This window comes from Argiope bruennichi, chromosome 1 (genome assembly GCF_947563725.1).
Source record: "Argiope bruennichi chromosome 1, qqArgBrue1.1, whole genome shotgun sequence".
NCBI lineage: Eukaryota > Metazoa > Arthropoda > Arachnida > Araneae > Araneidae > Argiope > Argiope bruennichi.
Window position 1 is genome coordinate 29749739 of NC_079151.1, and position 23048 is coordinate 29772786.

Sequence of the window (23048 nt, forward strand, 5' to 3'; positions counted from 1 at the left end):
ATATAAATATAGAAATGGAACTACACAAGAACGTACATTATGACTTTTATTATTTCTGAATATTAAATAAAATCAAAAGGTCTCCTTATTTGTTTTGATGGAATTGCAAGTAGTTTTTTTTTTTTTTTTTTTTTTTTTTGTATTGGAAAACTAAATGGCATCACCAATGTTTTTTTAGTTTTATTTTCGTTTTTCTGTAAGGCCAACTGTAACCACAGATATGTCAATTTAACCGGTCGTCGTAAAACACGCCAGCAAAGCATCATCTGAACATAACATTATCTTTTATTGGTGACATTTTTGGATTATTTATGTTTGTTTTGGGGATACAGGTCATCTGACTATATAGAAATATTCTATTCCATATTGCCATCTTAAATCATGACTGAAATAATCAAGAAATTCAAACCGGTAAGATTCGAATTTGTAAATTTAGTTTTACTTCCTGAATATCTTGCAGGTTTTCCTGCGGAAATAAATAATTGAAACAGTTTAATGTTCCAAAGAAATGTTGTGCAAATAAGCTGATATTGTAGAAATAAAAATTTAATCTCAGTTAAAAAAATCATTATAATTTTATTATTATTCATAAAAAAAGTTTTAAAATTAATTTGATTCTAACCAGTCATCAAAATGTTCTGTTTCTATCCATAGAATTCCACATGCAGTAATATAAATGTACATGGTTGGAAGTATCATATTTTATCTTGTATGGCAGATTTCAAGATTTGTTATTTTGTCTCTTCTTATACTGCATTAATTTTATATAATTAATGTAGTATAAGAATAAATAAAGTTATTCAAGATTTTTTTTGATTTACATTCTGTATTTGTGCTTGATTACTTCTGTTTATGCATCTCAAAAGTTCAAATGATTGACAATAGCAAATTTTTTAAAAACTAAGCCAAACATTCGGTTCAATCTATAAACATCATAAAATTAAATATGAAACATTATCTCCTTATAAATAACTTACTTATTTCTTTGTTTTCTTTTACCTACTTGGTTTGATTTTTTTTTCTTGATAATGTTTGTACACCAAGTTTATTTTGGTATTTGTCAGTTGTAGGAATGACCAAAAAGCACAAAGAAAAAATTTCACCAATTTGGCGATTTCAATCATCAAATTATATAGCATGTGATTCACATGCTCAAAATTTTTCATAATAAATGATAATGCACTTGAGTATATTTTTATAATTTTGCAAAATTTTTTGTGGTGCTTTTTGCTTGCCGTTAAAACTGACAAGTACAGTTTGTTTCAATCTGTTCATCCCTAACTAGTTAAATAGAAATTTCAATTTGTTTCTTAGTTACAGACGTAATATCACATTATGATTTTGTTTGGCTTTTAATAAATAATTACTGAATAATTCAAAAAAAATATATATATATATATATATAGCTCATCCCTGAAAGAAAAAATGTGTAATTAAATATTTTTAAAATTGAAGTATTTTTTTTATCAACACTGAAAATTTTACTATTTTGCTTTTTATTATTTGTTTTGTTGAGCTTACAATGAAGCTACTATCAGTTTTAATTATGATATTTAGTTACATTGTCTTTAATATTATTATACTTTTAGGTAAAAATGTTATTAAAATAAAAATACTGATCAAAAACAGAGCTTCACAGCATTTTTATTCACTCTGCTTTATTCTTCATTTTTTTTTATTGGTTTTGTCTACTATTGTTTTCTTTTATTAACATCTGTGTTCTGAGACAAAGCGCCATTCATGTTCTACAACTTAATTACAATAAGAGTTCTGACTTTGTTTATAAAGATTATATATAAAAATTCTGAGATATTTTTATTTTGTAGATATTTATGGATTATTTAATTATTGAAGCATTTATAATTTTTGAAGACCTTAATCGTGTTTTCTTTAACATCATTTAGTGTTAAGATATTCTTATTTAGTTTCACAATTTAATTATTAAATTAATATTATTTGCTGAATTATGATGTTGGCAAATATTTTTAAGGTGTGATATTATAAGTTAATGTATGTAAGTAAATGTGGATATTTTAATGCCTTCCTTGTTAATATGCATGATAAAATTAAATTGCTTTGATTTCAAAAGGGAAAATAAGTTGTTTTGCAGATGCAGTTTTATCTGTACATGTATTCAAATTACTATTTATTTATTGATAAATAGTAGAATTATAATTATTAGAAATTTTAATTATAAAAAGATTGGTTTATTCTGATGATCTGCTTTGTTTTTATTTATATTATAGATATAATCTATAATATATATTTTTTAATCTTTATTATGAATGTATTATTTATATATTAAAAGGATTGTCCTTCTTGTTGAATTTAGACTGTCTTGAATAGTACTACTTTTCAGATTTCTGTAATTGTTATATTCTGCGTATTTAATTTGATTAGAGTAAAATTTAATAATATAAACACAAGATTTAAGCATGATTTTCTTTTAATGAATGAATTACCTACAGTTTGCATGTTTGTATGGAATTATAAAATATAATCTTGGCAGCAAATGATTAAAAAAAAAAAAACACTTCCAATATTTGCATCTTTTTAGTATGAGATAGATGCTCGAATTGGCAGATTTGTTCTGAACAGAATTTAATAAATTTTTCAAAACTGGATTTAAATTGAAAAAATTATATGAACATTTTTTCTGTATAAAATATATGTAAATGACAAAAGGTTTTGCTGAATTTTATTTTATTTTTATCATGTGTGTATTTTTTTGTTTTCGAAATCTTGATGATAAGTTAATATTATTTTTTATGTATTTGATTGCTTATTTTATGAATAGAATTTTTTACATTTTTCTTTGTCACTCTGGTTTTTGACATATTTTATTTTGAAAATAGATTTAAAATAGTTAATAAAATTAATAGCTAAAATAGTTATTCTAAATTCAACCAGCAAATTATGTTAACTTTCTAAATGAATAGTTTATACTTTAAATATTTCACTAAAAACTTTTTTTTAGCTAAATTAAATGCTTAAATGTTTTTTTAATTTAATTTTTTATTTTTCTCATGACTGTTTCAAGTTTTTAATATTTTCTTAATACATTGAAAGGAAAATAACATACCATTTCAAATTTTTTGAATAATATTTTTTAAATGTTTTGTTCTTGTATACAGTATCTAACGAAAAAGCTTTGCTAAAATGGAATTTAATGCTTTCTTAAATACAATCAAAATAGCAATGTAAATAAAAGTATAAATAAAGTTCATCTTCTGATATTAGTTGTATAGGAAAAGTAAGCGAAAGAGAGTTGTAGCATTATCAGATATGACATATTTTCGTGGATTTCTTCATTTTCAAAATCGAATGTTGTTATTCTTGAGATCAAATAATTTTCATGTTATGTAATAATTATTCAGTGTTTTTATTATCTTGATTACTTTTTATATAACTTTATACATTTTAATTGTTTAATTAATCCTATTAGTTTTCCTTCTTGTTTGTTTATTTGGCATAATCCACTATATTATGAAGTTCAGTTTTTTTTTTTTTAAATTCCAAGTCTGTGTCATTTCTATATTATTTCTGAATATGTTTAGTAATCATATATGGTATTATATAATGTAGGGCAATTGGTTCGAATTATAGGCAGTTATGAACTAATGCATTGGTGCCATTCTCTAAGTAGCAGCAAAATTTAGGAATTAATTAGTTGTATTTAAAAAGAAAGTATTTTTTTAAAATCCTTAATCTGTAGATTCTTAAAAATTAAATGGTTCCAGTCAAGTGTGGGAGAACATAAAAGGTAAATCTTTTTACTGTCTGAGAAACAACTTATAATTTCCCACAATATGCATTGAGATAAAATGTTATCTCCATATTGGATTCTGATTTTTCTTGAAGTTTGTGATAAATAATTAGAATTAAAGTGTTATTCTTGTTGCTAAAGAGTAAAGCAAGGAAGTAAATACTACTTTTAGTAGTTTGTTAAATCCATTCCATGTTATCAAAGTTTAGTGTTTAGATAGATTAAAGAAAGTAATGTATATAATTTTTATATTGCTTCCACTATTGTCATATTTATGTTTTTTTTAAACCCCAGTGGATTAAGTGAGTTTATAAACATTAAATTGAGGCTTATTTTCTTTAAAAATACAAGATCAATAGAATGCATATTTGTTTTGTATTTTTGTAATCTATAAAAATTTTCACATAAACAGCCATTCGATTTTTTAAAAGTGTTAAAAGTAATTAAATATCAATTTTTTTAGTATGTTTTATGAAATTTCATTAACAGTATTTAAAAGAATTATATAAAATTTATTTTTGAAACATTTTTGTAATATGCCTTTATGGTTGAACGAGGCATCCACTTTTAATGTCCATATTGTTTATCTACTAATTACTACCATTTGTTATCTCTACTAACTTTTCTTTTTTCGGTGGTCTCGAACCTGGAACAATCTGGTTCTGAAGTTGAGATCCTACAACCAGGCTGTTGCGGCCCCATCAAAAACGTCCAAAACTCGCGGCCGAGTTTTTTTGAAGACACTAATTCTTTCTTTACGATAATGCGTTGACGGATTTGGGTCAGAATTTGATATAAATCTACAATTTATATCAGATTTATAGGATTCCACTTAACAAGTTTCATTCTTGTAGTTAGATGGATTTTTAAATCACGTAGGACAATCATAAAATTAGTTGGATTCTTTCTTAAAATATTATTTTTTTCCCGAAAGATTATTTTTGATGAAATTTTGTGGCAACATCTTTATCGAATGACGTGGCAGCTTTAATTTGTCAGAAAATGAATCGTAAAATTTCTGCAGCTGCAAGTGGCATCGAAATTAAATATGCATGCATTGATTCGGTTTTGTTGGTGCAAGTGTGTAATTGCGAATTATCAGAAATATGCAGCGTGTTTGAGAATGGACAGACAGATATTAATGACACTGTACTTGATGGAAGACCATCAACTTCGAGATCTTAGACTTTGCATTGAATAACTTGTGCCACTCCTCTACAAATGTTTAAATAGCGGAAGTAATTGCGTTGGATATTAGATTTTGTATGGAACTGTCTAACTTCGATGTTCTTTTGTTTTCTTGAACAGTGCAACTGACTTAATCACTGACGCTGGTATTTTGCTCACATGCGCAGCCATAATTCCGAAAAGTAACTTTTCAGTCCCTGAATATATCTAAAACGTTGAAAATTCTTGATCAAATTTTTTTCAAGATTACAATTTTTTCTTTACGATATCGAATATCATCCTATCGTATCTTATTTTCTTCATATATGAGAAAATACCTTGTTGGAATATTCTCTCGTCGACTTTCTCGTGCAAGATAAGGTGCATTTTGCGTTAAATTTCATAGTCTTTTTTGAAAATGCCGAGTATACATATTATACTTCCTAGTTGGATCCAAAATTTGGTGTGCAATTGTGATATCAAGACCACATACAAGATTTCATTTATTTAGCTTGTTTTGGAATAATCGTACTCGTATACAAATGGAAAGGCAAATCTACTTGTCCCTGGGTTTGCTCAAAAGCTTGTCAGAGGCCTACAGATTTGGTAATAGCAAATATAAAATTTTATTTAGCTAACTCGTCGTGTATTTCAGTTATCTCGTTTGCTTGCATACTGATGGAAAAATAGGTAAAATTTCTGTGGATGGAATTTGGTAAAAATTCGATCTAAATCTGCGTTTTGGTGTGAAAATCGCATAAAAATTCATCCGTTTTCGTATTCATCCTGTTGAGTTTTTATATTATTATTTTTACAGGCAATAGCACAAAACATTATGCCATCCGCACGTCTAATCGGGAGTCTTTTGTTAAGCGCCGGCAGAATTGGTATAGTTAGTTTAAATAGGACACCAATGTGGTGTCGCCGGATGGTATACTGTTAATAACATTAAACTTGCATACACAATAACATTAAATTTAATTTCTGGAATTTTTTTTTCTGACTAAAAGGAATCTAAAACGTGGAGAGACGGTTGAAATTTGGAATACAGTTTTTTCAACAAATTTGCAGATTTCTATCAAATTCAGAGGAAGTTCGTCTGTCCGAATATAATTTAACATGATAATTACAAAACGAAGAGAGCTATGTAGATAAAATTCGGTACACAAATGTAATATCTGTAGTGTAGATACCTGCCAAAGTTTGAAACAAATCCAGCTAAGGGTCGTCTGTCTGTCTGTACTTTCAGAAACATGCAATCGCGATAATTCAAAAACGCACTTAAATATATCAAATTTTGTGTGGGATTTTATGACTATGAATGTGTCAAATTTTTGTTTCAACTGGTTTAGAAATGTGTCTAAAACACAAATACGATTTTTGGATACTATTACCGCATGCCAGGGATGAATCGCCAAATAACTCACCTTAGGATGACACGATAGATTCAGTAAAAATGCTAAATTTACATCATAGGTCAATATTTCGTGAATATTGTAAGTCAATGCCATGCAAGGCGTTGTATAGCATAATATCTTTATTGGAGAATATGCGAGAAAATTTTGGGAAGACCCCCCCCCTGGGATTGACGATTACAATTCTTTCTCTCTGTATACTGTGTATGTAAGAAAATAATAATAATAAAAAAGTTGTAATAGAGATAAAGATATCAAAATGAGCGTTCATATATTTTAAATTGAACTTCTGTGCAAAAATGTAACAAACCAATTCCACTTTATTACATTTATGCTTACACATTATAGGCTATATTTTGGAAAGGAATAAAAAATTAAAGTTCAATGAAATTTTCATTAATTTATTTTATTCAGATCTATTATTTTAACTCCAACAAATATCTCAATTTTTTTCTTCAGAAACATACTTTATTTACTCCTTTAAATATAATAAGTGCAGAACCTTGATCTATTTAACTCTCTAAACATATCTTATCATAAAAAATGATAACGATTCATAAGTATTGAATGAATTCTTATATAAAGACGAACGTTTCGAGTATCAATTCATTAGATATCAAAAACATTGCAGTGGTAATGGAGTGAGTGGGAAGAGATAGAAGATAACACATTTTATTTAAAAGGGCATTTCTGTTTCTACTCACATCTACATAATTCAGCACGTTTTGATGAATATAAGTCGGCTGTTTCAACTATTTTGTCGGCGTTTGAAGTTCTCTTTTGGCTTTAGATATATTTAAAGATTGTTCAGCATACGTCCTTGCAATCTAAAACAACATTTGTTTGATATACATGATTTTATGTTTAGCAAAATGCAAACGTCATGCTTTAGAAATACTTTTTTAAACAAGTATCGTCCCATAAATGTCACGGTGTTTTTTCTGAAATTTGGTGTGTCAGAGAAATTAGTTGGGATACGTTTATTATCGCAATGCCATTTGCGATCAATACATTTCAAAGACTTTAATTGAAAAAAAATTTGGTAGAAAACTTGAAATTGATCTGAAGAAGAAGAATTCATATAATTTGACAATTTCGTTAAGATTAACAAGTTTCAGAACTTATGCAAGGGATATTATAGTTTCCGTATTGGAAAGAGAAAATTTTTTTAAATACGATCTACAGTTATCTCTTCATAATTTCACAAATATTAAATCAAAGAATTGCCGGATTAAAAAAAATATTGGATTAGCGACGGTTCATTTTAGATAAGCATTTAAGTAATCAAACTTATGCTTATTACTTGGAATTACAGATATACTTTGGAGGTTAAAAAAGTGCTCATCGGAATGATTTTGTAAAATTTTAAATAATTAAAAATGAAGCGAAATTTTAGTACTTTTTTCCACTATAACTTCCAAAAATATAACTGTCAAAACTGAACTTATATTTTACTTTGCACCTTTCTGAATTAAATAAAATTATTTTTTTAAGGTGTAAATTCTGGCAAATTTTAAGAAAGTATTTTTTTTTCATAATTTTTAATATTTGTTTCCCCTATTGTTAATAATTAAGTAAGAGGATTTTGTGTTTTTAATTGGTATGTAAAGGAAGCGGGGAAATTGCGAATGTTTGAAGATGGATGAACCGCTCAGAACTCTTTTTAATCATATTATATAATGGTGGGAATCGATCCATTTGAGTGCTGGCATAAACTTATTCAAATGACACAACTTTCAACATCTGTCACAATTTGATGGTTAGAAGTATTTTCTTGAAGGAATAATGATTATTAAATTATTCTTAAGAGATGTAATTGAAAGTAAATATAATCGTTATTGCCGTTGATTTAAGCGGAAAAAAGTTTTCCATTTTACTTTAATCTAAAACAACTTTTTAAAATTAATTTTTGATGTGAACCAATTTTTTTTTATTAGTTTACACTTTCTCGGGTCTGAAGATCAGAAGAAACTCCTGACATGTCATGTCTGATTTCCTTGTATATATTTGGCATCAGTGGGAACATTTGTTAAGAATATCTGCACTGTATTACCTGTAATCTCTCCTCCCCTATGCTAAGTCTGAAAGTAGTATGACGGGCTTAATATGATTGTGCAGCCAGTATATATAAATGTCCACTGTCATCTGTAACGCTGAGTGGAGTTAAAACTGCTTCTGCTGTATGGATTTTTTAAATGTTAAAATTGACTGTTTTAACGGTATACAAATAAAGCTGAGTATGGGTAAATAGAAAAGACCAGTGAGCTGAATTGTGCAATTTTTATTATTTTATAATTATGGTGATTCGTTAAATTGTCTTTCCACGGACCAAATTAAAGATTATGCTTATAATTTCTTTCTGCATATTTTTTTACTTTGTATTTTGCTTTATATTTTTTTGTTAGTGAATCATTTGTTTCAATTCGCTTTAATTATTAATTTTCGTTTGAGTATTCGTGAACATTATGGGTAGAGAAGCTGCCATTGCGAGGAAACAAAACCTTTAATACTGTTATATATTTACATTTAAAGAATACTGCATATATATATATATATATATATATATAATGATATTTTAAACTCTTAATTTAATCCAAATTAATTTCCAAAACTTTATCTGAATTTAGCCCATCGTAACTTCATTCTAAAATATTCTCTTATTTCGTGATCCAATTCCACTTTCGGTTTAATTAATTCCCCTGTAAAAAATAATGCGCCATCAGTACTACGTCTCAAATGAAAGTGATTCCTTTGGCACCCTTGAAAAGGTGTCAAAGGTCACCACAATTGGCGCGTGGCCAGAAATCCTATGTTATATAAGACTAGTGATCATCTGTTCGTCCCTTTTTGCCTCCTTTCTTACTTCTGCTTTTGTGTCGCGGCGCTGCGTTTTCTTGTAAAATAATCATGCTTTCCTGGATGGTGGTAGAGGGAGAATAAAACGAAATTAAAACTACAAAGTCTCTTCACTGCTTCGAACCTGCATTCTACTTAAACCAAAACTATGTTATATATATATATATATATATATATATATATATAATATTAAGCACGCTGCCAGTATGCATTTTCTATTACAGCTTTGGTTAGTTAATCAGTGACAACCAAATCTGAAATATTATTGACAGGATAATAGCCCGTCTAGATAAGCACCTTTTCTAGTACGCAGAGAGAATTTGAACGATGAGAATTTAAATTACTTAATAGGTTTGGTTTTCTATAATTTGTAATTGCCACGTTAGAGGGCGAGGGAAGAGAAAAATCTTGATGGATCTAATACCGATATTTGAATTATCTCAACAAAATCTATTTTAGTTTCATAAGTTAATTCACCATATATCAATTTATGGATATATTTACATCGACATATCTCAGCATCAACTAAATTGAATCATGTCATTGATCAAATTTGCATGGCTAAAAAATATGTTTTAGAGACTAAAAACTTGCAGAATCTTTTCCAAATCTCTCTCTCTCTCTCTCTTTTTTTTAAAAATAGAGAATTGAGCAGGACTTTCCATTAATGAAAATAAGAATATTCTCTGAATAATCTCAGGCACACATTAATTCATCGTAACAGCCAATGTAAGGACACATTTTAATCGATATTTAAAGGACATTAATTTCCTGTTTATTATTAACAAACACTCTTTCTAATTTCATAGTTAATTGAAAGTTCTGTTCAAGGTAATGCTTTTGGAATGTATTTCGATTTTGCGATTAGGAATCATAGAAGAACTGATTCATTCATTTAATAATGTGCACTAATAATTTGCTCCTTTTCATATCCTGCTCATTCTTTTTGTTCTTTACCGTTACTTTAATTAACTTCTAATATCTGGAACACTAACGCTCATTTAATTGATTAAATTCTTTTGTCATATTTAATGTATTACATTTTTACTTCTTATACTTAAATATTTGTTGAAATAAAGCAACTGCCCGTATTCTGGATTCATTTCTTAATCATATGGTTATTTTTATGTTTCAAAATACCTAGTGAGTAATGAAGCAGGTACCAATAAGTCAGGAATAAGAGCGATTTCTGTGTCTCGTATATTATTATTTTTAAATGTATAGATAGTATTTAGATTTAAATTATCATTATTGTATGATATTTAAATTGTGAGGCTCATGCGGAAGGTTAAAATCTTGCTTATCAAGATTTAAACTATTTTTTCTTCCTGTTGTTCATTTCAAATAGTGACTAGCAAGAATTAACTGTGAAGTGAGTGAAGAACCGAAAATTCCGAATGTTCTTGAAAGATGCATAAACCGATTCTTAAAAAGATATCGTTCAACAATTTCTTAACTCTAAAAATGTTTAGCTTATGGAGAAGCATCGTATCATGAGAAAATGGCTGTCAGATTGTTTTATAGCTATCATTTTTGCGCAATATGTTGATCGTTCGATTGTGGAATTGTTGATTTCATATTTTAAAGTATGAGTTAGCATAGCAAGTTGGCATTGCGTCAGCTATTAAACTCGGATGAAATGTGCGAATATTTTCTACAGAATTGTGATGTCGTAAAACTATTTTTCTTTAGAAGAAACAAGTGTATTTTCATTAGTTACCACTACTAAGCAATTTTTCAATGCCATGTATTTAATAAAGTTCTGCTATTAAGGTTGCTTATGCATCGGAAAGTCACATACAAAAAAACAAACATCATTTTTAAAGTTTTCTAGAACAGTTCAAATGTTACGAAAGCGTTTTGAGACATACTTAAACTTTTCTCGTGTAGCTCTTCATTTTAACTGGGGAGAAAAAACTGCATTTCATATCAGATATTTATTTCGCAATCAGAAATATAAATGTAAATGGAAAAAGACAACATTACTCGTTCATTTACAAAAAGATTTTAAAGCGAGTTTTATACGATTTGAAAATTTTTAAGAAGTATAGTAAATTTTAGATCAATACAGTTTGTCAAAGCAACTAAAAACAGGGACAGATTTCCCAGTGTTAATCCGGACTTGAGATTGATTTTGTCATTTTCCGATTCGGATTTTAAACAAATGAATGCTGCAAATTAAGACTCGAGTTTCCATTAGATGAGCTTATGTATATGCACATGGCTGTATTATAACATTATTACTCAACTTGTATGAAGAAGTTGCATGCGATATTGGAAACTGTGATAGTAGGTCAAAAGGGGAAGGGGGAATAAAGTTGCGAAACTAACACTATTCGAAAGGTTTGTTTTTACCATTTACAAACCATTTAAGCATGCATCTGTCATGCAAACTACTTGTCATTGTATCTGTGCTGCATGTGAATTTGCATTTCTTTATATCTGTGTAGTAAAATACACTGTAGCCATTGAATTTGCGTCTCCTGTTCTATTTTAAGAATTACTCATTTCGGTATTTTTTTAAATCTATTCTTCAAGTTTATAAGGGACGTTTTGGGACAGCCTGTGTATTCCTTGTATACAGAAATGTAATAATATTTACAAATAATAAAGGGGAATTTGTGTTTGTTGGTATGCTTTACAGGACAGACCGTTTGATCTAGAGCTATCAAATTTAATATAAAAATATTTTGGAGCGTGAGATGAATTATTCGAAGGTTTTTTTCCCTTCTATTGGGAGGGTTCATGTACACAATGAATAGAACATTTGTAATATATAGAACATATGCATGAAATTATGCACGAGAGAATTAATTGAAAGTAAACATGACAAATATTCCCAGGGAACCAGCAGGCCGCGGTCGCCTGGTGGTAAGGTCTCGGCTTCGGAACCGGAGGGTTTAAGGTTCGAGACCCGATTCCACCGAAGAACCGTCGTGTAAGGGGGTCTGTTGCACGTTAAATCCGTCCTGACCAAACGTCCTCCCGCTGGTGTGGTGTGGTGTGGAGAGGGGGGTGCCAGTTCAGGTGTCGTCCTCGTCATCTGACCGCGGTTCAAAATTACGAGGTCCGTCCCAAAATAGCCCTAGTGTTGCTTCAAACGGGACGTTAATATAACTAAACTAAACTAAACCCAGGGAACCAGTTGATCGCCAAAACCGGTTAGTAATAAATAAACGAAGTACAGTCAGATAAGATATGCTTAAATAATTGAGAAGGAATGATTGATTGAATACTATTTAATAATTCCGCTCTTGAATTCGTTTGTCCTTTTTAATGTTAAATTATTCTCACGCACGCACACACACTCAAATTGGGAATAAATTCAAATAATGTCTGGCTACTAATTCTATGAAGTATACTCAGATTTATGAGTTTTTTTTTTAATAATCTATTTAAGAGACTTAATTGACTAATCGTATGAATATTGAACACAGCAATCGGAAAATAAATCATCTGTTGATTTTCTTGACATCTGCTAAAGTATTTTCATATTTTTCAACACATTCTTAATCGCAGTGCATGATACTCTTGGTTTACTTAATGCAGTGTGAGCAAACATTCATAACATCATGACATGTCGACGGCGAGAAAATAAGTTAAAACAGGTGACACATTATTATTTTTTTTAATACATTTATCACATACTGCTATTATTTCTAATGATTCAGGTTTTCTTTTTACTTTATTGATTACGAAATATACAAAGAGAACATATTGAATCCGCCGAAATGATTCAAACTCAAGATTTTAACGAATTTTCATCTTTTTTATTTTTCTAAAACCGGAAAATACATTTTGGGAATTATGTCTCTATGTGAGTACGATAATTCAAAAACGCTTTCAGCTAGATGGATGAAATATGCTATTAGGGCTATATACCAAATGTGATTTATTTAAAATTTTGAATGAAATCCATTCATAGGACGTTTTTCTGTATGTACGAGTGCAAACAAAGAGGACAACTACAAAACATAAAAAGTTAGACGGATAAGATTTGATACACAATTATTCTAGCCCCAATTGTTATAAATTACATGAAAATGTAGGACCAATCTGCCAACAGGTTGACTGTTTGTCGGTCTGTACTTTCGCATGTAAATGAGATAACTCGAAAATGCAATGACTGAAATAAATGAAATTTAGTATATGCATGTCAAATTTCGATTTCAATTAAATGAAAAAAAAAAAAAAAACAGTATTCAAAGTGCATTTTCTTTGTCTGCCTGCCTCCTTGTGAAAACACGATAACTCAAAAACGGGTTAAGCTAGATAATGAAATTTTATATGTTTTGGTATGTATATCAAATTTATAGATTTTCTGTCAAATTTTGAATGAAATCCATACACAAGAAGTCTATCTAAATGGGGTAACGAAAAATGGCCCGGCTCCCATCAGATTTTCCAAGTAAAGATTTTTAAGAAATCTTTATTTAAACCGTTTCGATAAATTTTGTGATTCCTCTTAATTTATCGTTAATCTGTGTTTTTTTTTAAATTCTTTTTTTCAATTTAAATGGCTTGACAAGGCTTTTTTACCTCTTCTAAATCAAACTCATTTTTAAGGCAAAAATCATTTTTTTCTTTTAATAGTAATTTTCTTTTAATTTAAATTCTTTTTAATAGGCTATATGTTTTTCTGTGAAATACGAGGTATGTATAGTTGCATCAGAAACGTCACAAAATGAATTTATTTCCATCTTTTATAAAATTATTTCCATTTTATTATTTTTTTAATTTAAAGTAATATTTAAAAAAATGTTCTAATGTCCATGCGTAATAAGCGCAGCTAATTATTGCAGTTTTAACGTCTGCGAATTTAGTACACGAAATTCTAGTTTATAATTCGTTGCAAAAAGTTGGTGAAATCCAAAAGCATCTCAAATGCTCCAAAGACTCTTAGCATTTCCTTAACAAAAGTGTGACCAAAATGGAGAATAGAGAATACAAAATACTTAAAGTATATATGTTTATTACGAATTTTTTGAAAAATGTTATAAAATCTTTTTATTTTTGGAATATTTGTATAACTTGGTATATGAAATTAATATGTCAGTTAAAATGTAAACATATTTGAAAAATTTGTATATATATATATATATATATATATATATATATATATATATATATATATATATATATATATATATATATATATATATATATATATATATATATATTATGGCTAAAGGAGAAGTATAAAGCAAAATTTTCTGGTTAAGAAATTCATTAAATGATTTATACAAAATCTTCGGCTTATAAATCGACTTGTTTGACTTACAAATGTCATGAAATTTCCAATCCCTCCTCCCGTGCTGTGAGACATTAAAACAATCATAAAATCTTTCTAATTGTGTGCAGATGGCCTATTTTGTTGTTCAGGAATTGTAGAAGATATTGAAAAAATACTGTATCTGTTTCTGTTGAAAAATAAAATATTAGATATCTTAATTTATGAGGTTTTCCGTAAGAGATTTTATTACAGTTAAGTAATGAAAAAAAAAATAGCATTTAAAGAGGAAAAATAACATTAAAAAGTAAATTATGACAACATAAAGATCAATACAACTTCCCCAAAATGATCTTTAAAAACAAAATTAATTAATCAAGAAAACTATTCAGAAATTAAGAGTTCTGAATAAGCAAAAAAATTTAATAATTTAGACAAAAATCGAATTTCTGTAAACACTTACATGAAATGACTAATTCTTTTTAAAGGGAGTGAAATCAGTATCCAAATACCCAATACCAAATATAACTGAAACATAGAAAATCAAATATTAAGATTTCCTGTCATTTTCTAATTGTTGAGTTTTAGACAAGACTTCATCGTTATATATCTATTTAATTTTAATTTTTCAGCAATTAATTAGTCAGTAATTAAATAGCAATTTGTAATTGATTTTATACTCATTTTCTAATGTGTTAAGAGTTTTGAAATTTTATGCGCTTCTTTATTCTCGATGATAATACACTATTTTAATATTTTCAGAATTTATCTTTTAGTCGAATAGTGTTATTAAATTCTGATTGAACAAGAGTAGTGTCATTTTCATAGCGAATTTATTACAAGATTCTATAATATTTATAAAAGTGAGTTTTAATTTAAAGATTATAAAGTAAAGAATAATCGAATTAAAAAAATTCTACTTTGGTGTATGCTTAATAAAAGTTTAAAAAGATACTGTTTTTTCTATTAAATCACAGCTTATTGTTCTGACCTTCATCTTTCAGTTACTAATGATTCTTTGTCTCAAATAATTTATTTTTTATTGTTTCTGTGATAATATATTTATCCTTAATTGATACTGATTAACATCACGTTGTTTCTAAATTTCACATTGTTTGCTCCATAAAAGGGCATATAATCCTGTCTAAGTTGCACATTTTTTTTTAATAATCGGATTCTGTATTCGGGTATTTTTGCCTTTTCTCAAAAATTTCTTCAAAACCGAAAGCATTTAAGTTCGTTAAAAATATTTGGATTATTTTAAATATTTTTTTTATATAAATATTTTACAGCCGGTTTTTTTTAAAACTCCCCAAAATTTGTAAAGATTTCTTTGTTATAAAAAGCAAATTTTTAAGAAGTGTCTATTGATCTCCGAAAATCACGAATTTCAATACCAATCTGGAAAAGATTGAATTTTTATTTAAGATCACAATCATTTTCTAGTTTAAAAAGAATTCTCTGAATAATTCTTTGACTGATTTTTCTTGATTTTGATTTGACTGATAATTCTTTTCAGCCTTTTGTACTAATAAGTGTTAAATTAAATAAGAGTTATGTTTCTTTTTATTTTATAAGCACATTCAGTAGAAAAGTGAAATTTGAAAGTATGCATTTTAATAACAAGTTCTGAAAGGTTCCTTGTTATGTAAGCGAATGACTTTTAATGAAAGCATTCTGATCTTTTTTTTCTCTTAAAATAATTTTATAAAGAGCAATCGATTAAAATAAATGTGCTGCACTTTTAGAAATGACAATTAAAATAGAGAAAGAACAATTTTGTGTTAAAGTTTGGACAAATTCCAGTACAAATGAGATGGGACTCGTGATATTTTTTGTCGATTCTTTAATAAATTATGAAATTTAAATATTCTATATAATTATATTAAAAAGGGGTTAATTATTTTCTGTTATATTAATATTGTTGACGATAATTCTTTTTAGGACGGAGAAAGAAGAAACAAATTGTTTAAAGGGTTAAAAAAAAAATTTTTTTTTAATGCAAACTTAGTGGAAACCAGATTAAAATTAAGTCCACAATTTCACCTGAAGAAAATGAAGCATAATTGTCTTTAAAAAACTAATTTGAACATTACTAATCTAACTGAAAAATTTGATTTAAAATAGCTTTTAAAAACTCACTTTTACTAACAACAGAGATTTTGTAAAAAAATTATTTGTTTACAGCATTTTCATCTTGAGTTCTATTTTTCGAGAAAATCTCTACCATTGATATGAAAAGAAAATGTAATGCTAATCTGAATTCTGAAAAGATTAAAATATTTCACTTTTATTCAATTATTCCGAAATATTTAAAATAATAATACCATTGTTATTTCAGGGAAAATATACAAATATATCAAAATTCAAACCTCTAGCACATTAGAAAATGAGTGAAAAATATTACAAAATTTTATGTTAGTGTCATGTAAAAAATAAATTAAAGCGTGTAAAAGTTGTAAAATTTCCTTTAGAGGAAATTATGAAAAGTTTGAACGAAAATTATCGTTACCGACTTGATTGTTTAAAAATATATATTATATGATTTTTAAAAATTTTTTGCTATCACATTAAGCTTTGGTGAAGCATTTGATCATTTTTTATCTAAGGGCACAATTCCTGTTCATGTGTATCCATAGTGATACGTCATGCTCTGTGGTCTGGAAAAAGTATACTTGACTTTATTAGAAATTAATTTTCTCCATTCGCTTTCAGGTTTAGAAATTAATAGAAAATTTAGCGTTACTTCCTCAAAATCTTTGGATGCAACTTTAATATTTTCAAACAAAATTCATATTTAAACATCTTTAAAAAATAATTTTTCAGTGATTCCAATTTTATTTCTGAGCAGTTTGTTTTTTACTTTAATAACTTTTCAAAATGATTTTTAAGCACAATTTGTATTAATGAATTTTATTGTTTCATCTTTTCTTTCTTCATGCGTTTTTTCGTTTTTTCCAATGTTAAAACTGCGGGGAAAAAAAGGTAATTTTTAAGTGATGATAAATTTGGAAATTGTAAGAAAAAACAACAACAACAATGCCTTATTTTTTAATCGGCATTTCACGCCCTTTATTGGATAATAGTAAATGTTTAATAATAGCTTAATTAATTTTTCAATATGCCAAGAAATATGTGTTTCGAGTTTCCATCAAGACTTCAACTCTTCAAGAAATTTATATTGAATAAAGTTTAATTAAACAGGCATTCAATTTTCTATTTATAGATTTCTTTAGTTCAGCATTTTATCGAACGGATCAAAATCTTGTTATCACTTTCGTATTATAATTTAATTCAATATTAAATAAATCGAAGACTGAATACCGAAGTCTATTTTGAATGTTTCTCCATGTTTGATATTTGATATGTAAATTACTGATATTCTAACGTATCACATTTAGTTCGTGGTTAATAGTTATTACTTTATTACATTCCAATGAATAATATATAGAATATATATTATTACAATCCAATAAATATATATGCTTTTGCTGAAGCGTATTTTGAATCTTTTCATCCATAAGCTGATTTGATTGTTGAATTTCAAACCATAAAATAGTAATAAAAGTTAAACCAAAGTTTTAAACTTTCAATATTCAATTTTTTCTTACTCTTCTTTGGAATATTCTAAACTGCAGACTATAGAATGTGTTCTCTCTCATTTCCAAACAGAGTACTCGTGTGTATGTATGTAGAATTATATTTCATTCTCCCATAACCAGCGTCGCATTTGTTCAGCTGCTCCTGATACCAGGACTACCGCTCAGTTTTATCAGCATTTTCGGTCACTTGAGAAACTGTTGTTAAATCGTAGCTGAACAAAGATGATCGTCCTTTATTTGATTGAATAAATGTGAAACGTCTGACTGACACCACAATTGAATTTGATTACTGATCTATCTCTAATTGCATAACCATGTCACCCTCGCATTCTACGGCATATCTCGTTATTTTCACCGCTGGGCTCTTCTTAATCGGCCTTGGTATCTTGGAGTTGCCCTTATCTGCTACTGATACGCTTAATTTTCGCCGTTTCATTCAGTCGAAGATACAATCTAACCAGGGACAGCGTCTGGAGAGGATTCCTAACATTTTGCTCGAGGTGTTTCGTCCCGCTAAAGAAAAGAACCGAAGATGCTTTCCGGATATAGAATATTGGTCAGTATTTATTCGTTTGTAATTTCCTCACATTTTTTAAAACTTTTATGAACTCAGGACATGTTTACCCAAAATTTGTCAAAATATCGAATTTTATTTTATTAGCGTATTTCGTTGCTTTTATTTTTTTATTCATTGTATCAAAATTTAAAGTTTGTGCTTTTAATATTTTAGAAATTATTTAGATTTCTAGTTACTATAACAAATGAAATATGCAGATAAGAATTTTTGTCCAATTTAGGTTTCTCACTTACCATCTTGTTTTAAAAATACAAATACTTTTTTTCTGGATACAAATAGCTTTCGATTCATTTGTATTTCTTTAGCATTATGCATATAATAAAAGTGTGCACAATAAGCATTCAGGATTATAGTTTTCTTTACATAGATAATTAAAATGAAACAGTGTTAATTTTTCTTGTTTATTATTATACGTAATATTTATAATGTTAAAATATTAAATTAAAATGTTATTTTAATATGAGGCATTTTCAAATCTAACACAATTTTTATGACAAATTTTAGGGAATCTACAAATATTATTTGAAACAAAAATATGCATGATTGATAAAATAATAAAAAATAGTGAATATTTAAAAAAAATTATTATGAGGTATATTAAATTTATTTTTTCTTCTGCTGTATCATTTCATTTGAATACTGAATTACATTACTATTGAAATCGTTTCAAAATTGCTTAAAAAAAATAAATAGGGAAATGTAATATGTTTCCTTAAATACCGAGAGTTGTCTTGAAGTAATACACCCAATCTTATTACTTAAAATTTAATGAGAACAAGATTGAAATTGTAATGCCTGTTGTTCCTAATAGGATACATACTGAAATTACTATTCAGTCAGTTTACAGTATTAAAATATGTACGTGGCAGCACGAGTGCTTTGGGAGTTTTTTTTTTTTTTAACTTGTACCTGAATTTTTTTTTCCAACTAATTGAGAATACTATATTTTATTCTGGAATGTTGAATTAAAAGTTGCTAAATAAAAACTAAGGCTTATGTCTTATCATTAATATATATTTGTTCTTATTCACATAGTATTTTATTCTTATAAAATTCAGTGTTTTTAAGCAGTAAACTAATCTTAAAATATGATTTTTGGAAACATTTTCACCCAGATTTTAATCAAGAAAGGGATGTCAGAAACTTATTTTAATAATTAAAAAAAAACCAGTCATTTAAGGATTAAAAAAATGTGTCAACGTCAAATCTGTTTGCCTTTCAATATTGTGGAAAATTTCGAAAGTACCATATACGTATGGGTTACAATATGAACTGACGTTTCTGAAATATTTAATTCAATTTATCAAGTCAGTTTGATAGAGCAATTGCTTATTTAATATTTATTATTATTCACAAATTATTTTATTCATATAAAATTTAGTATTGCCAGATGGCAACAAGTTGTTTCTAAGCGACGAACTAATCTTAAAATAAAATAAGATTTTTTAAAAACATTTTTACTAATAGAGAAATAAAAATCAAAAATCTATTTCAATAATTAAAAAAAAAAACCCCAGCCATTTAAGGACATCGAATCTGTTTGCCTTTCAATATTATGAAATTTTTTGGAAATGCTATATAAGTATGGGTTACAACAAGAAGTGAAGTTCGTCAAATATTTAAATTCAATTTATCAAGTCTACTTGATAAAGCAATTGCCTATTTAATATTTAATTTTAAAAAAGTAAGTCTGCAATGAAATTATGTTGAAATTTATGTGAAACTTCGACTCAGACTTGTGTTTATGAAATCAGACTTTAACAAATATTTCACCTGTACTCGTATAAATATTTTATCGCATTAACTACCTGTTATAATAGTGATTTTATCTTCTTTAATTTAAAGCTGTAAAGATTATCGCATATTTTAAAATTTCACTGAAAGCTAGAAAAATATCTAAAATGTAAATGATTTGTAAAAATTATCCTATATGTAAAAATATAAGATAAAATTTTAGTTTAAAAATTAGCAATTCAATATTATAATCATTATCGAATTTTTTGGTTTTTTTAAATCAAATAATTTCCTTCGTAAATAAAGATTTAATTTCTGTGGATAAGTATTTTTAATTCAAACGTAAGTATCAAACATTCTAGTTTGCATTAATAATATTCATATACTACAACAAATATTTTAATTTTTACGTCATTCCCTAAAATAGTGAATGTATAATGTAATACGGCTGGATGGGGAAAAAAAATGGCGAAAAAAATGCTGGATGAAAAAAAATCGAACCAGTTGCTTTGTCAAATTGCAATATTTTGAGTCTTTAGGACGATGGGAAAAAATCGACCATTGATGGCATAGTTTGGAATTTCATATAAAACAAAGAGACAAAATCGAACTAGTAATGAGGGCTGAGGAATAGGCTCTTTTGTTCTTCTTATTTTTTAAATATATAGATAATTATAAATTTATTTCATACAATTACTGAATAATTTCAATCGCAAAAAATATGTTCTTTCGTTTTTTTTTTGTTTCGATATATTTTCTTTATTATATTTCATTTGCTGAACATTATTTTTTGTTAAAAACTCAAAAGACCATTTGGAAGAAATTTTTTCGTTATTCCTACGTTTTTTAAAGAAACAAGAATTCTTTTTCGTTTCGAGGTAAGCAATTTTTTTTTATTATATCGCATTTACAAAATGTTAGCATTTGTTTAAAAATTCAAAAAATCGTTTGGAATTTTTTTTTTTCATTATTCCTACGCTTTTTTTAAAAACAAATAAGAATTCATTTCTGTTCTACGAACTACTTTCATTAATCAGTCATTCTTTCAAAGCATTGATAGTTAAAATTAGCTCTTTAATTTCAATATGGACTCTCTCTACTGTTACGGAATTCATTTTTGGACCAGTCGCCCGAAACAGTGCTCCTGAATATTCAGTAGGAGTGGCAAATTGCTCACTCAATTAAAACAGCATCCTTTGTAGGAGATGAAATTGTCTGTCGATGCATCTATCAGGAAATGTCCACGCAGTTGAAGTTCAACCTTCAGGCTTATCAACCCTTCCCTTTTTTTTATTATTATTATTTTGGGTGTGAATTTTTATTAATGGCACTGAGAACAATATCTTTTGACTAATCGGCCTTCATGAAAGTTTGCCGTTACACTCTTGTATCATTTTGATATGCTGTGTGGAAATAAAAGGAGTGATAAAACCGCGATATGATTGTTATTGAATTAGATTTAAACTTTCAATTTTATTTATCTGTGGGCTTAATATGGTCAGCGAAATTTTGTGACTATCAGATTTTTGGGGTAGTGTATCCGAGTACAACAAATTATTCTCTGTTCGAAAAGTATTTTTGGTAGATTCCATATAAAAGTACAAGCTATTGGAATGGTTCTCATGATATGATATTGTGAACATTTCTGCACAGTTTCTCTGATACGAAGCTCCTAATTCCTCATTCAAAAATTTATATAAATATATGATAAATACAATTATCCATGCCTTTAAGAAATCTAAGTACCTTGTAACTAAGTACTTAATACTTAAGTGCTAAAGTAACTGAGAGACTGAGTTTCGCTCAGATTTTTTGTTTGTTTTGTAAAATCGTGTTTTTTCAGAGAAAATGTTTAGATACGAATCACATACTGATTGCTTATGAATATTTTTCAATCTTATTTACATATAAACCGATCACTTAAATAGAAAAAAATCTTGAATGCACTTAGTTTAGCATATTCGAATTGGTTAAAACAATAATTGCATTATTGGATGTGATCCGAGAACTGATTCGTATTCGGATAATGTCATACAGCGCCATCTCACAAAATTTCAGGTACCAGAACGTTATTATCCTATGGAAACAAAGCAAGTACTAGAAAAATTAAACGAAATGACGCTATATGACATTGTCAGCATAAGAGCTTATAGAAAAGGTTCTAATAGTTTTATAAAACAATGTTTTTTTTTTTTTTTTTTTTTTTTTTTTGTGTAAAATCGCGATTTTTCAGGAAAGACACCAATATAGATAAAAATCAAACCTTATCTAAATATAAAACTTGATCCAGATCGTTAGAACAGTTTCCGAGATACACGAAATCAATTCACTTCCACTTCAATTGGAACATTTCCACTTTAACTTAAGAATCGCCCTAAGCTTTAATTTTTTTTTCAAACTTCTCAAAATCTAACGGCCGTAGATTTTTCAACCTGAAGATAAAATTATATTGCTAGCATCAGTAACTCCTTAAAGTTGCTAATTTTAACTTTTAACTAGTCTGAGAGGAATTCCTGTTCCGAATTGATAAAAACTGAACAGCTTGACAACATTCGCTTTAATTTCCGTTTGCTGGCGAATTCGCGCGGTTGTTTCCTGAAAATGACCAAGGTTCGGAACTGTCTTAACTCTAGGCCCTTCGAAAACTAATGAGATGCATTGTTATACATATGTGAGTATAAGGATTCCCTGTAGTGCTTAG

The 23048-nt window shown here is 27.8% G+C and overlaps 1 protein-coding gene across 2 annotated transcripts in view; it reads left to right on the plus strand.

Annotated features, from left to right (window-relative positions):
- Nucleotides 1-255: 255 nt before the first annotated feature.
- Nucleotides 256-23048, plus strand: part of LOC129975604 (bifunctional 3'-phosphoadenosine 5'-phosphosulfate synthase-like) — a 56932-nt gene continuing 34139 nt past the window's right edge. The window contains exon 1 of one of the 2 annotated variants that reach the window (XM_056088794.1): nt 256-411. In XM_056088794.1, coding sequence (XP_055944769.1) covers nt 382-411 — 30 coding nt within the window. In that variant the 5' untranslated portion in view covers nt 256-381. Of the gene's footprint in view, nt 412-18436; nt 18593-23048 lie in introns of those variants that run through there. The other variant, XM_056088884.1, reaches the window with a different exon arrangement.